At 33.4% G+C, this 13379-nt stretch overlaps 1 protein-coding gene across 1 annotated transcript in view; it reads left to right on the top strand.

Annotated features, from left to right (window-relative positions):
• Positions 1 to 7004, top strand: part of LOC119672260 (WSCD family member CG9164) — a 59951-nt gene extending 52947 nt beyond the window's left edge. Inside the window, exons 6-7 of the mRNA XM_038083275.1 lie at positions 6494 to 6663; positions 6723 to 7004. Of these exons, the coding sequence (XP_037939203.1) occupies positions 6494 to 6663; positions 6723 to 6872 (320 nt within the window). The 3' untranslated portion in view covers positions 6873 to 7004. The remainder of the gene's footprint in view (positions 1 to 6493; positions 6664 to 6722) is intronic.
• The last annotated feature ends 6375 nt before the right edge of the window (positions 7005 to 13379 follow it).

Raw genomic sequence — 13379 nt, forward strand, 5'->3', positions numbered from 1 at the left:
AAATTGCTTACGATCAAAGAGGTAACAGGCAGGTTTGTCATCCAGGGCTCTTAATATATTGCAATTCATGGATTGTGAGTTGATGGTTTTATCCTTGATATCCTTGAAGTTTAGATATTTTTAATAGCGTTCAAGGGCCGTAGCTCGGTTAGCAATCCAAGTTACTGCAGTCAGTGTTTCCTATAAGTTTGTCATATTTACAACTTCAAGAAACTCATTAAATTGTGTAACCCCATTAATTTCACTTGTAGAAGAATTATTTACGTGTAGGTAAATGAGACGAAATAGACATTGTTTGGGGTATCTTGATTGGTCCATTTGAAGAATTCATATAATTAAGTCGATTGAGCATTTAAAAACTCTATATGAAATTTTTACAAGGCCTAGTTCAAGTCTATGTGCTGCATTATTTGTAGCTTGGGGAAGTGCTAACAAGCGTTTGATTGAACGATTTCTAGTGAATCACAGTAACGTAGAACCCACACTTCTGATGCATATAAAAGTATTACAGATACAGTGCAGTCGAATAGTTTAGCCCGACCTTCCCAAGAATCTGATTTAAATTTACTAACAGTTTGTACTGCCGTACCGAGCGCCATTTTCCCTTTTCTTATAGCAGTTTCTACTGCACATTTGCCTAATGTGAACTTTGAGAAATTTACTCCTAAGTACCATATGTGTAGAACTTCACGACAGAAATTTTTTGACATTTGTAAAAGAAATTTTCTGCTATTGGCCTACCCCCTCTTCTAAAGTGGATAATTTGGGTTGTTTTCGTATTTACAACAAGTTTGTTTTTTTCGCAGTAGCTTTCAAGTGCAGCATCAAAATATCATGTAAACCATTAATATTGATCCCTTTAATATTTGCATTCCTTAATTCTTTCTCAAGATCAGCAAAAAACAATATGAAAAGGAGAGGGCTGAGAATTTCCCTTTGGAGTACGCCTTCGGTGACAGAGATAGGATCGGAGTCTTTTTGTTGAAGTTTGATCACGAAGAAAACCTTTTCGTGAATAGATTGGAAAATTTTAATTAAGCGCGAACTTATACCTTGCGAATGAAGTTTTTGCCAGAGCAGCATCTGGTCAATAGAATCAAATCCCCGTTTGAAATCAATGAAAAGTCCGTAAGCAGAGTTGCTTTTTAGACGTAGATGTATTTGAATTGCTGTTTGAAGAGTAAAATATTATCAGTACATGATCTTTTTTTCTAAACCCAAGACTCAGGAATTTTATTATGTTGTTCCGCCTATGGCAAGAGGCGATCATGCAGAATATGGGTAAAAATTGTTAAGATAATATTGCATAGAGCAATGCTTTTATAATTTTCGGGTGAGTTTATATCACCTTTTTTGTGTAACATAATAAGTACGGACTGTGACCAAGAAGCTGGTGTGCTTCCAGTTAAGAGAATATTATTGAATACAGACTGTAGGATATAAATCCATTGACTAGAAAAATTCTTAAAGAACTCTGCTGTAATTGCATCTTCGCCTAGAGCCTTATTGATTTTGATTTTATTTATTGCTGTTTTTATTTCAATTATTGTTATTTCCGAATCCAGCGCTTCGATAAAGTTTTCAGACAGTATAAGTTCAATGGTAGAACGAGGTGGATAAATTTGCTCGTAGAAGCTATGCCAAACAGAATTTGGTATGGGGTTGTTGACAAAAGATTTTTGATTGTACGATTTAATAAGATTCCAAAAGTCTTTCGGACTTTTTACGTTAAAGAACTTCTTTTTGACCTTAATTTCATGTTCCGTTCTTTTTTCAGACAGCATTTTTTTGAAATTAGCTTTTAAATCTATGTATACCGTTTTAGTTTCAGATGAAAAGCTTTGTCGCTTGCACATTTTTAGGGCATGATTTAGATTTTTCTTTGAGGCCATTAGCTCTGAGTCAAACCATGTCTTAGAAGTATAGTAAAGAGGCATAAAGGACTTAGCAATGACCATTTCTGATGTTTGAGCGGATTTTTGTATAGAGGTTATAATTAGATCATTTTGTTGGTCAATGGATAAAGAAGAGAAGTGATGATTCATGTTCAATGATTCAAGACAGCGGTTCATGTGCATTGTAAAAATATCAGACTTATTTATATCCCATTTTAATCTGGTTTGCTTACAAGAAGTTACATTTGTACAATTTATATTGCTAGTGCCGGTAGGGGATTCAAATTTTAAGGTTACCGGGAAATGGTCTGAACCAGAAGCAAGTGCTTGTACTCCTAGGCTTTTTATAAATGGAATTGCAGCAACGTTGACCAAGATTAAATCAATAACACAGTTACCATTTTTGTTTGAGAATGTAAAACTTGCTGGGATGTCATCATCTGTGCAACCGTTAAGCAAGATAAAGCCATTATTTTCTATGAATTCTAATTTCATTGATTAATGGTTGAAGCAATTCTAAAGCAATATTTATATCATAAATCCACAAATTTGTGTTGCTTATTTCGATAGTTTTTGCTAAATTTTTTTAAACTAGAGATACTGGTAGAGCTAGTGGTGCTCTACCATTGGACTTTTCCCTAGTTGCTGGGGCTGTCAGCGCATCATAGTTGCATCAAGGACTAAGGGTAGTATTGAAAAGTGTTATTGACCAGGTTTCATAGACAGATATGATCTGCGAGTCAGCAATTTTTGGTTCATTAAAAAGATTTGCAATACCGTGTACATTCCAAAATGTTATTTGAAGCTTAAAAAGATTGTATGTAGATGCTGTATTTCGTGGTGTTGATGGAGCGTCATCTGTAGTTGTTGTTAATGTGCTGTATTCGTTCTTTAGTTTTTTGCCATATGGTTGTTTTGATCTAGCTCATTCATGATGCTTAATAAGTTAAGATTAAGGTTTTCAAGTTTGTTTCCATACATAGATTGGAGAGTAGTAGTCGCCTCCTCATTGCCACACTTTAGGGTTCCATTTTTGCTCCATTTGCACCACTTGTTTCCAATACGTATTCTATCATCTCGAACGAGCACCTTGTGCGAACGATCTATTGAGAGAAGTTTTTTCCTTATTAAGAGATGAGCTTTTCTATGCCGTTGTCTGTCTTTATTCAGGTCTTTTTCAATCCTAATCGTAGAGTTTGCAAGTTTGTGTATGTTTTGGAAAACCAGGCCAATCGATTCTTCTGACGTCATCTCTGCCAAGACATTGATTTTATATTCCCGCTGTGATATGACTCTAGCTTTACGGACTACAATGTTTATGCCAAGAGTTTCTTCACACAGTTTTGTGACAGCTTCTTTGGGTGGCAGTTGATCTGTTGGGCCTTTGAAAATTAGGTTGTTTTCCTTATTGGCGTCAATTATCCGCATCAGTTCTTCGTGGTCGGTTTGTTTTTCATGTTCCAATTTAATTATTTTTTCTTTTAAAGTTTTATTTTCCTCGTTTTCCAGGTAGTTAGCAAATAGAGACGCTTTGTCATCTGTAGTTTTAGTCCACGTATTGTCTGGCTTTCGTAGTTGTGGATTATAATCCGTTGTATTGCTCAATTTTTTATTTACCTTCCAAGTCGGCTTTAAGCTTCGAAGAAATGATTGTGTCGTTTGCTCATGAAAAATATGAAGAACCGATTTTAGCTTTTTTGTTATTTTATTCATGTGTCGTTTGTCATCTGAAATACGTTTTCTTTGCCAGTTTTTTCTTGCTAGTCGTTTTTCCCTAATCTGTCTGACAATATCCTATCTATAGCGTACCTGTTTGCCATTGTAGTGTTTATTGAGTGGAGCAATTGGGCAATTTGACAATTATATACTCCATCCAAGAAGAAATGATTCTTACCTTCCAGATTTTCTTAAATGGGTGCAAAAATGTTGGCTCAGCGTTGGGATCAGCCTTAAATTACTCAATCGGGAGACAATCAATTGTTTCAGGGGTGTAATTTTAGAGAGGTTTGCCACCTAGTTGTTTAGTTAACTTAAACCCTTCTTCGATACTACTTGCGTTTTCATGCTTAGTTCATCGTAGTAGTTTTTTGTGTCACCCTTGACTTCTTTTCGATCTGTCTACAAGAATTCATTGTATTATATTCAGCTTTTTTAAGAGAGTCCTCGTCAAGTAACATTTTCGTTTTAACGCATATTCTTTGTACAATGAGCTCCTAGGGTCTTGTCGACATTCATTTCTGTTGCTCATTTTTACGGTCGTCGAAGGTATTCTTGCAGTTTCCTTCGAGACTTGTTTCAATATTGTAAGGATAGAAATTTGTATTAATTTCCAATCTACATAAATTTAGTAACACCATATACACCACTTTTAATAAACTATGAAGAAATCTGAAATTAAAATAAATGAATTAACATTTCACATAGTTATTAGAAACTACTTACCATCTTGTACGCAACTGCAAAACGTGAAGTGATTTGGAACTGCAAGAAAATATATTTATAATAAATAGTGAAATATATATCAATAAAACGTGAAGTGATTTGGAACTGCAAGAAAATATATTTATAATAAATAGTGAAATATATATCAATAAAATCATTCTTCTCTTTTTTATTTATCCACCATAAATTTATTTGATGAAATAAATAAAAATTTATTTATAAATTATTTATTATTATATTTATATAATAATTTGAAACACGAGAAAACACCAGCACCGGTACTTTTCTTAAAATCAAAACAAAACAAATATACTAGAAGCGTCAGAATGCAATTCGCTGCAAAAAGCTGCACAAGGAAGCTTTTATGCAAAAGTGTTAAATTGCATTAATTTTAACTAAGATGGACTCAAAATTTTGTGTACTTTACACAAAAAGTTCAAGAGAATGCGTATAAAAGACGTCGTATTCTTATAGGAAATCAGTGTGTCTTGTATGATCACTCGGTGGCATTGTATGTCAAAATATAAAATAAATGGGTAAATATACATCATTCCTTGTATATATATAAAAAGTGTATTATATATAAAAAATATATTTATAATTGTTTACAAGTATAAAGGTGGTTTTAAGTCAACGTACTTGAACACTAATACATGGGTCATTCTTTTACAAACCGGACGGATTTTGGCAAAAAATGACCTCATGATCTCCGATTTGGCTGAAATTTTTTTATGAGCTCCTTTCATAAAATAAGAAGACTCATATCTCGGGAAAAAATTTTGTTATTTTTTTCCTAGGAGATATGAACCCATGGGGTTTTAAGAATTGGCATAGTAGACACATTTTCAAATGGCTATATATTAAGTTCAATAAAATTTACAGCGTTTCAAAGATAATTGATTGAGAAAAGGAATATGTCACAAATTCCTTTTTTTTGCTTTTGATTCAAATTAATATCACTGTCACTGTTTTTTTTGGTAATCGGTAATACAATATTATGTCGCAAACACGAACATAATATATACCTTACTTTATTAATAACATAAAGTTCACTGTGTTTTTGGTAATCGGTAATACAATATTATGTCGCATACACGAACATAATATATACCTTACTTTATTAATAACATAAAGTCTTCGGAATCTCACATAAGATGCACTCTCCGGACAGTAGTCATACTGTAAAAATACTTAACCCTATCATCTCATTTATTTATTGATGTGAAAATTACCCCACAAAAATTAAATTCCAAACTACTTCGATTAAATAAGACGACATACTAATTGTGCCCAGATATAAATATCATTTGACCTTTAAAAAATTCTCAAAATTCTCAAAATATATATAATTAAAATAATTAAAATATAATAAATTCTAATATATATATATATATATATATATATTAAAAGAACATAACGTAAGTTTAAGTTAATTAGAAGAATATAATATTTATTAGAGAGATTACTCTCATTTTATTTCATTACCTAACGACAAATATTTATATGGCATTGTTTCATCATTATTTTGATATGGGACCCAGCGTGTGGTTCATCACACGCCTTTTTTCGCTGGAGTCTAGTGGCACGTAACTATTACTAAGGCGCCGGCAAAAATTATGAAAATTATAATTGGACTTTTGCGAACACATATTATAACAAATATATTAGTTTTTATTTCTATTTATTTAAATTTTCATTTGATTAAAAAAAGCATTTTTTTGGACACTTTTTATTTCGGACCATTTAAACTCATGAACAGATGAAAACTGTTCGAAATCTATATTTTTATATTATTAAGATACCAAACTGAGTAACAAAAATAAAAAACATTGAATTAATAACTTTTATATATTTTTAAATAATTTTCAAAGTTAGCCGTGTGGTACACCACACGTACGAAATGGGTTAATAAAATGAATGGCAATTATTTCAATAAATAATTCAATAATTTAATAAATAATTTAATCTAGGCTGAAAGTAACACTGTCGATAGTTTCTTATATGTACATAACATATATCTATATTTTGTCACTACTAGTTAAGTACTAAAACCTACAGCTACTTGTACATATTAAATTGGTTAGTTTATTTTAACATAATGAATGTGTTTTCAATTCCTCAACTGTTACACTTTCTCAACATACTTTCTTTTTTAGATTGGCAGCAGTTTGTAACTAATAAACTCAAAGGTTGGGAGTTAATGAATATCAGCTGGGCACGAAATTTTACAGGACAAGTAAAAGTTGTATTTTACGACGATTTAGTAAATGAAATTAAAAATATTTTAAGAGAAATTTTAACTTTTTTAGAATATCCAATAAATGAGGTGAGCTTAATTGTTTGAATTTTATACTTGTATCATAAAAGAAAACATTTATATTTCAGTCTTTATTGAATTGTGCAGTAAAGAGAAAAGAAGGTATCTTCCGCAGAAGAAAACGTATTCTATCTTTTGATCCTTATACAGCAGCAATGAAAGCAGAAATAAAAACGAGAAAAGAAATAGTTTATGACATTCTTGGAAGACATATCTAGGTCTGAACAATTTTAGGATATAAATTTAATAAAATAATATATATATTAATAATCGTTCGTAATTTTGGGTTTGTTAATTTTAAATCCTGCACAGGAATTAATTTGAAGAGGAAATTAACAATTAATATTTATGTAAATGTATTATATGTATATTTAAATATATTAAAAACAAATTTTTTATATACGAAATATTAATTTTGCGTTTTATAGCAATTTGAGAAAGTCTATACTTCACATTAGCTGGTTAAATATCCTTGAATTCTGATTGATTAACTTTTATTGTTTTAATTGGAAAAACGTACAAAACAATTTCAAAATTTTTCTAAAAAATAAAAGCAGTCGTTATAAAACAAAACAGCACTCGATTTTGTTATCAAACTAAAATATTTATAAATTGAACACTTTTTTTTTAACAAGATAAATTTTAATTGTGAAAAATTCTTTGCTTTTTATGAATGTTAACATAACAATTGCATCACATAAATTCCTGTAATTGTATATTTTTAATAATAAATTTATGCTCAATAAATAAAACAAATAAATAAAAACAGGATACCTGAGATATTAATAATTTAAGAGATAAACAAATAAATGATTATTATATTACCAAGAAAAAAATCCTTCTACTGAACCCTTCACGAGGGTGCCGTCTGGTAATGGGTCACACAGTTTTCTCATCCTGTACGTTGTCAGGACGGTGCCCAGCTAAGATCAGGAGGAATTGAGTGAATGTCCTTAGCTCTTTAATAGCTGCACACCACTCAATGCTTTGTGATCATGGTTTGAAGGTTCCCTTAACTCGGGAGTGTTACGCGATCCGTGCTCACCGAGTATAGGTTTGCAGTCAAGGGGTCTGTGCGACTGTATTTTTGCGGAGCCTCTCCAATATATGACCGCCTTGGGGAGTAACTGTGGTCCAGCCATGGTGTGGGACGCTACTGTGGTAGTCGCTTCTTTCGTCCAGCTATCCTCGGGTCCGCCGCGCCTGTCTTACCGGGTAAGGTGAACGATTATGCATATGATATGAATTCTTCCGATAATGTCTCGGAACTCGTGGCTGGAGAGTATAAACCCATCAAACTTACGGAGGACGAACTGTTGAAATTGGACGACGAGATCGCTGCCGATTCCAATACCGGTTGTACCAGTCACAGTACACCGGCGTCTAAGCCAATCCAATTAACATCCAAAAAAATCGACAGCACTCCGTCTACCAGTCAAAGTAGACAGACTGCCAACCGCACGCCAACGCTTAAAACTGCCAGCCTTAGCAGTAAGGGCAATGCTAAATCACGAAAAAGCCAACATGGCACGCAAAAATCGATATCAGCGGGCGCTTTTTATGCTAAGAAAAATTGAGAGCAACAAAAAAGAAGGCAAGGTCCATGAACGAGACGAAACAGACGCTGTTAAATACCGCGCCATTGTGGAGGAGTATCTTCATGATGAAGGTCTGCGCCAGTCTGTTATCACCGGCAAGAATGTCGGAGATGGCGGCAAGTGTAACAGATCTCAGGAAGATCCCGGCAAGGAGGCGAAGCGACACAAAGATGGAACGGGGGATGGAAAGCTAATGTCAAGACCGGCATAAGTTACTCGTCCCTTCAGTGAAGTGGCGAGAGACCATCTCAGTATGGCCTTGATCGACGAACACAACTCAAACGGCAAGCTGCTGATGGAGAGGTGGGCGCTGATTGAGACCAAACTGTCCGAATTGGTTATGGCTGAGCTCATGACTAATCCGGGGTCCGTTCCTTCTTTTGACTGTGCATATATCGTCCGTGGTCACCGAGTGATCAGATGCGACGACGAGTATTCGCGGAGTTTTCTCAGCAAGGCGATCACTAAGATTAGTGAGAACTGGGACGGTTTAAAGCTCAAACTTGTCCTTGCGGCGGAAATTCCATCGAGACCTCGAGCGCGCGTATGGTTACCCAAAAACCTTGGTCCTCCTGACCTTACTCTGCAGCAGCTAAGGCTACAAAATCCAGAAATCCAGATGGAAGACTGGTCGGTTCTCAAGACCGAAGAACCGCAAAAAGCACAGCCAATCGTACTTACTTCTTATCAACGAAGAATGCTTGCCAGTCATTGAGGCTAATGACTGCAAGCTGCGTTACGGCATCCGGAAGGCAAAAATTAAAATCTTTAAAAACGCGCCACCGGATAATATTCTGGATGAGGTTGAGGGCACTAGTAAGCTGCTAGATGACCTCATCATCGACAACAAACCTTGTTGATGTATTAATGGCCAAGGTCGTGCAGATAAACCTGAAACACTCTAAATGTGCCACGGATAATCTGGCTGTCTTACTCAGGGAGGAGGACATCGACCTTGCCATCATCCAAGAGCCCTGGGTTCATAGCTCATGTGTCAAAGGGCTCAACATCAATGAGTATAATCTTTTTTATGATAAAGGACAGAGTAAGCCAAGATCATGCATTTTAGCAAAAACGCACCTTAATGCTTTTCTCTGCTCTCATTTAAGTTTTTTAGATATCACCACCATCCGGATAGAGCGGAAGCTAAAACCTGCGGTTTTAGTAACATCCGCCTATATGCCACACGATGATGAGGCACCTCCAGAGGGGGTACTACTAGTCCAAAATTTCGCGCAGACCGAGAAGCTAGCCTTGCTGATGGGTTGTGACTCTAATGCCCGGCACTCCTTGTGGGGAAGCTCGGAAATTAACGATAGAGAGATAAAAGAGACTCTTTTTGATTTTATATTAAGATGTAATCTAGAACTATGTAATAAGAGTAATAATCCCACCTTCATTTTTCCGAGTACGGATGATCATATAGGCTGTTAAGAGGTTTTAGATATTACCCTTTGTTCGACTTCGTGTTCTTTAACGATCAATGATTGGAGAGTTTCAACCAGGAACTCCTTCTCTGATCATAGATATATCACGTTTGTGATGAATATTCCCATGGTAGCTAAGCAATCTCACCGTAATCCCAGGAAGACAAACTGGGATACTTTCAGGTCATTGCTCAGTGTCAGAATCAACATAGCCCCCGCTCCAATTAACTTGATTACGGAATTGGAGTGTAGGGTCAACTCTTTGACAAATAATATTATTTCTTCCTTTGAAGCATTATGTCCTCGCTCGTATGCGAAGAAGTGTAGGCCACCGTGGTGGAACGAGAAGCTCTCTTTACTCCGCAGGAATGCAAGAAGAGCTTTCAACGAAAGCTATCGGACCAAGGTTTGGACTCCATATAAAGTTGCTCTTAGGGTTTACAAAAAAGCACTTCGGGAATCCAAGAAATTGTCATGGAATTCTCATTGCCAGCAAATTGAAAGCATTAAAGAATTGGCTAGACTAGCCAAACTGCTACCAAACTGCTACCCTCTTTCATTAACAAAGTAGATGGAAATCCAGTTAAATCCCTAACGGAATCCCTCTCACTATTAGTAGATACCCATTTTCCTGATTTCTCGGGTGATCCCCAAAGGTATTGCCGTATCGTTCAGCCAATTCTGGCGAGACTATACAGTCAGTGGTATCATCTAGAAGGATCAAATGGGTCATCGATTCCTTCTCTTCATATAAAAGTCCGGGTCCTGACGGGATCTTACCAATTATGTTATAATCTCTGGGAGATGGAGCTGTAAATTGGCTGTCCACGATTTTCTGTAGCTGCTTTTCACTTAATCATGTCCCCAGCGGCTGGAGATAAGTTAGAGTAGTTTTTATTCCAAAAGCAGATACAACAGGCCACAGCACGGCTAAAAATTATAGACCCATTAGCTTTACTTCATTCTTACTTAAAACTATGGAAAGACTGGTCGATGCTTAGATCAGATCTTTACACAGTTTCACTAAAATATCAAGGGCATAACATGCATATCTCAAAGGGAAGTCCACAGAAACGGCACTACATGAGGTTGTTACTGTGGTGGAGAAATCTTTTGGATGTAAACAATTTACCTTAGCCGCCTTCTTGGATATAGAAGGAGCTTTTAATAACATCAGTGTGGTAGCCATTCAGGATGCTCTCAGCGAAATGAACATCCCGGCCTGCATCTCCCGATGGATCGCTTCTATGCTTGAGTTTAGAATCATCAATGCAGAGATGGGCAATCTTAGCATTAAGAAATGCGTCAATAGGGGTACACCACAAGGGGGAGTGTTATCTCCCTTATTATGGATTTTAACAATGAACTCACTGCTTTTAAGGCTTAACCAGGGTGGAGTCAAAGCAGTAGCGTATGCGGAAGACAGGCATGTTCCCTTCGGTGCTGAGTAGCATCATGGAGGGCGCTTTTCTGAACCTTAGTAAATGGGCCTCAAGGTGTGACGTAGGTGTTAATCCTTCTAAGATAGAACTGTTACTGTTTACCCAAAAATATAAAACTCCTAACTTTCTCCAAAAAGAAAATCAGAACATCTACCAATATCAGAAGAGCCATTCGTGATTCCTACAAATCAAATTGATTAAACAAATTTTGATGTGAAAAAAGTAAAAATTCAGACTGGAATGACAAAATTGCAATCAATCATTTATGTTACGTATGAATTACTTACCTTTAATCTATGAGAGCAAACGGAGCGATCGACTACTACCCTTTATAGTTATAGTAGTCAACAGCATTTTGAGATTGTTTTTATTTCAATAAGGCTTCCATATTTAATATTGTTTACAATTAATATGTTTTAGTAGTAGTAAACAGGGTTCGTATTTGCTCACTCATGAGCAGCTCAGGCTCAAGAGCACGAGCCAATTCTTATGTGAGCCAAAAATTGGCTCATATTTAAGAGCTGCTCATGAAGTCTCACGAGCCGAGAGCTCACGAGCTCAACTGTTTAATAAAAAGCGATTTATTAGTTTATTTGGTTTATTTATTTTTATAAACGTTACATGTAAAAATATATAATTTGAAATTACCTTAGCTTATTATTTATATTAAAACAATATAATGAAACAATAATTTGAATTTGAAAAACAAATTTATAAAATATTAATATTTTCCACAAATAAACAATACAAATATATTTATTGTTTATTTTAAGAACTTTGATTATTTCCATATTATAGTTATTTCAAGTTTATTGATATTTTAAATCTTTTTTAATGACATGTTTTCACAAAAAAAAAAATAAAAATAAAATCTTAAATTTATTACATGAGATCTCATGAGCCGCAACTCAACTCTTGCTTAGGAGCGTGAGCCCATTTTGACTTAATGGCGGCTCTTGCCCGTGAGCGTGACTCTGTAATTGGGTTCGCTCGTGAGCGTTAGCCATCGTATGAAAAAATCTTTTTGCCGGCTCATGAGCCCTGAGCAGAATGAGCCAAAATAAGCCGCTCATGGGTACGCAAATACGAACTCGGGTCGTAAATTGAAAACTTCCCTATTACACCTAAACACTGTGGAAAACTTAGAACCTCATATGGTCTAATGTACTTAGGAATGCATTCTTATATAAAATTAAAGAAGTTTTCAACGCCTCCTGAGACATTTTAAGAAAATGCAGACGGTAACTTGCCGACGTCAAACCGATTTGCTAAGCTTCTGTATTCAGCGGACGTCCCAAAACAAACCAAAAGTTTGCTAAAGTTTTCTTTCAAAAAAATTTGAATATATTCTGATAATCCACACCCTAGAATTTCTTTCTAAAAAAAATTGGATCGTGTTAATTTCAAATCTAATTTAATAATATTTATTGACCGTACCAACTAAAATTCAGCAATTCCTCCGGATTCACATTTTTGTTACTTCAATATTGCCTCGTTCTTACTAATACCTAATCCACACGCATTGTTTATAATATAATGTAACATAATATAATATAATATAATATAATATAATATAATATAATATAATATAATATAATATAATATAATATAATATAATATAATATAATATAATAATATATAAATATATATGAATATTATATAACATTAATATATATAAATATAATATTATAAATAATATATATAATATAATATAATATATAATATATATAATATAATATATATAATAAAATATATAATATATATAAATAATATATATAATGTAATATATAATAAATAATATATATAATATAATATATAATAAATAATATATAAATTATATTATAAATAATATATATATATAATATTATAATATAATATATATAATATAATATATATAATATAATATATATAATATAATATATATAAATAATATATATAATATAATATAAAATAATAAGAAATATAGAAATATAATATAATAAAAAATATAGTATAATATAATAAAAATCTAGTGATATAATATGATAACATGTATAGTAATATAATATAATAAACACTATAGTACTATGACATAATATAATATAATAAATAATATAATATAATAAAAAAAAATATTAAAATATAATAAAATAAAAAATAAAGAAATATAAAATAATAAGAAATATAGAAATATAATATAATAAAAAATATAGTATAATATAATAAAAATCTAGTGATATAATATGATTACATGTATAGTAATATAATATAATAAACAC

This window comes from Teleopsis dalmanni, chromosome 1 (assembly GCF_002237135.1).
Source record: "Teleopsis dalmanni isolate 2A chromosome 1, ASM223713v2, whole genome shotgun sequence".
Lineage (NCBI taxonomy): Eukaryota > Metazoa > Arthropoda > Insecta > Diptera > Diopsidae > Teleopsis > Teleopsis dalmanni.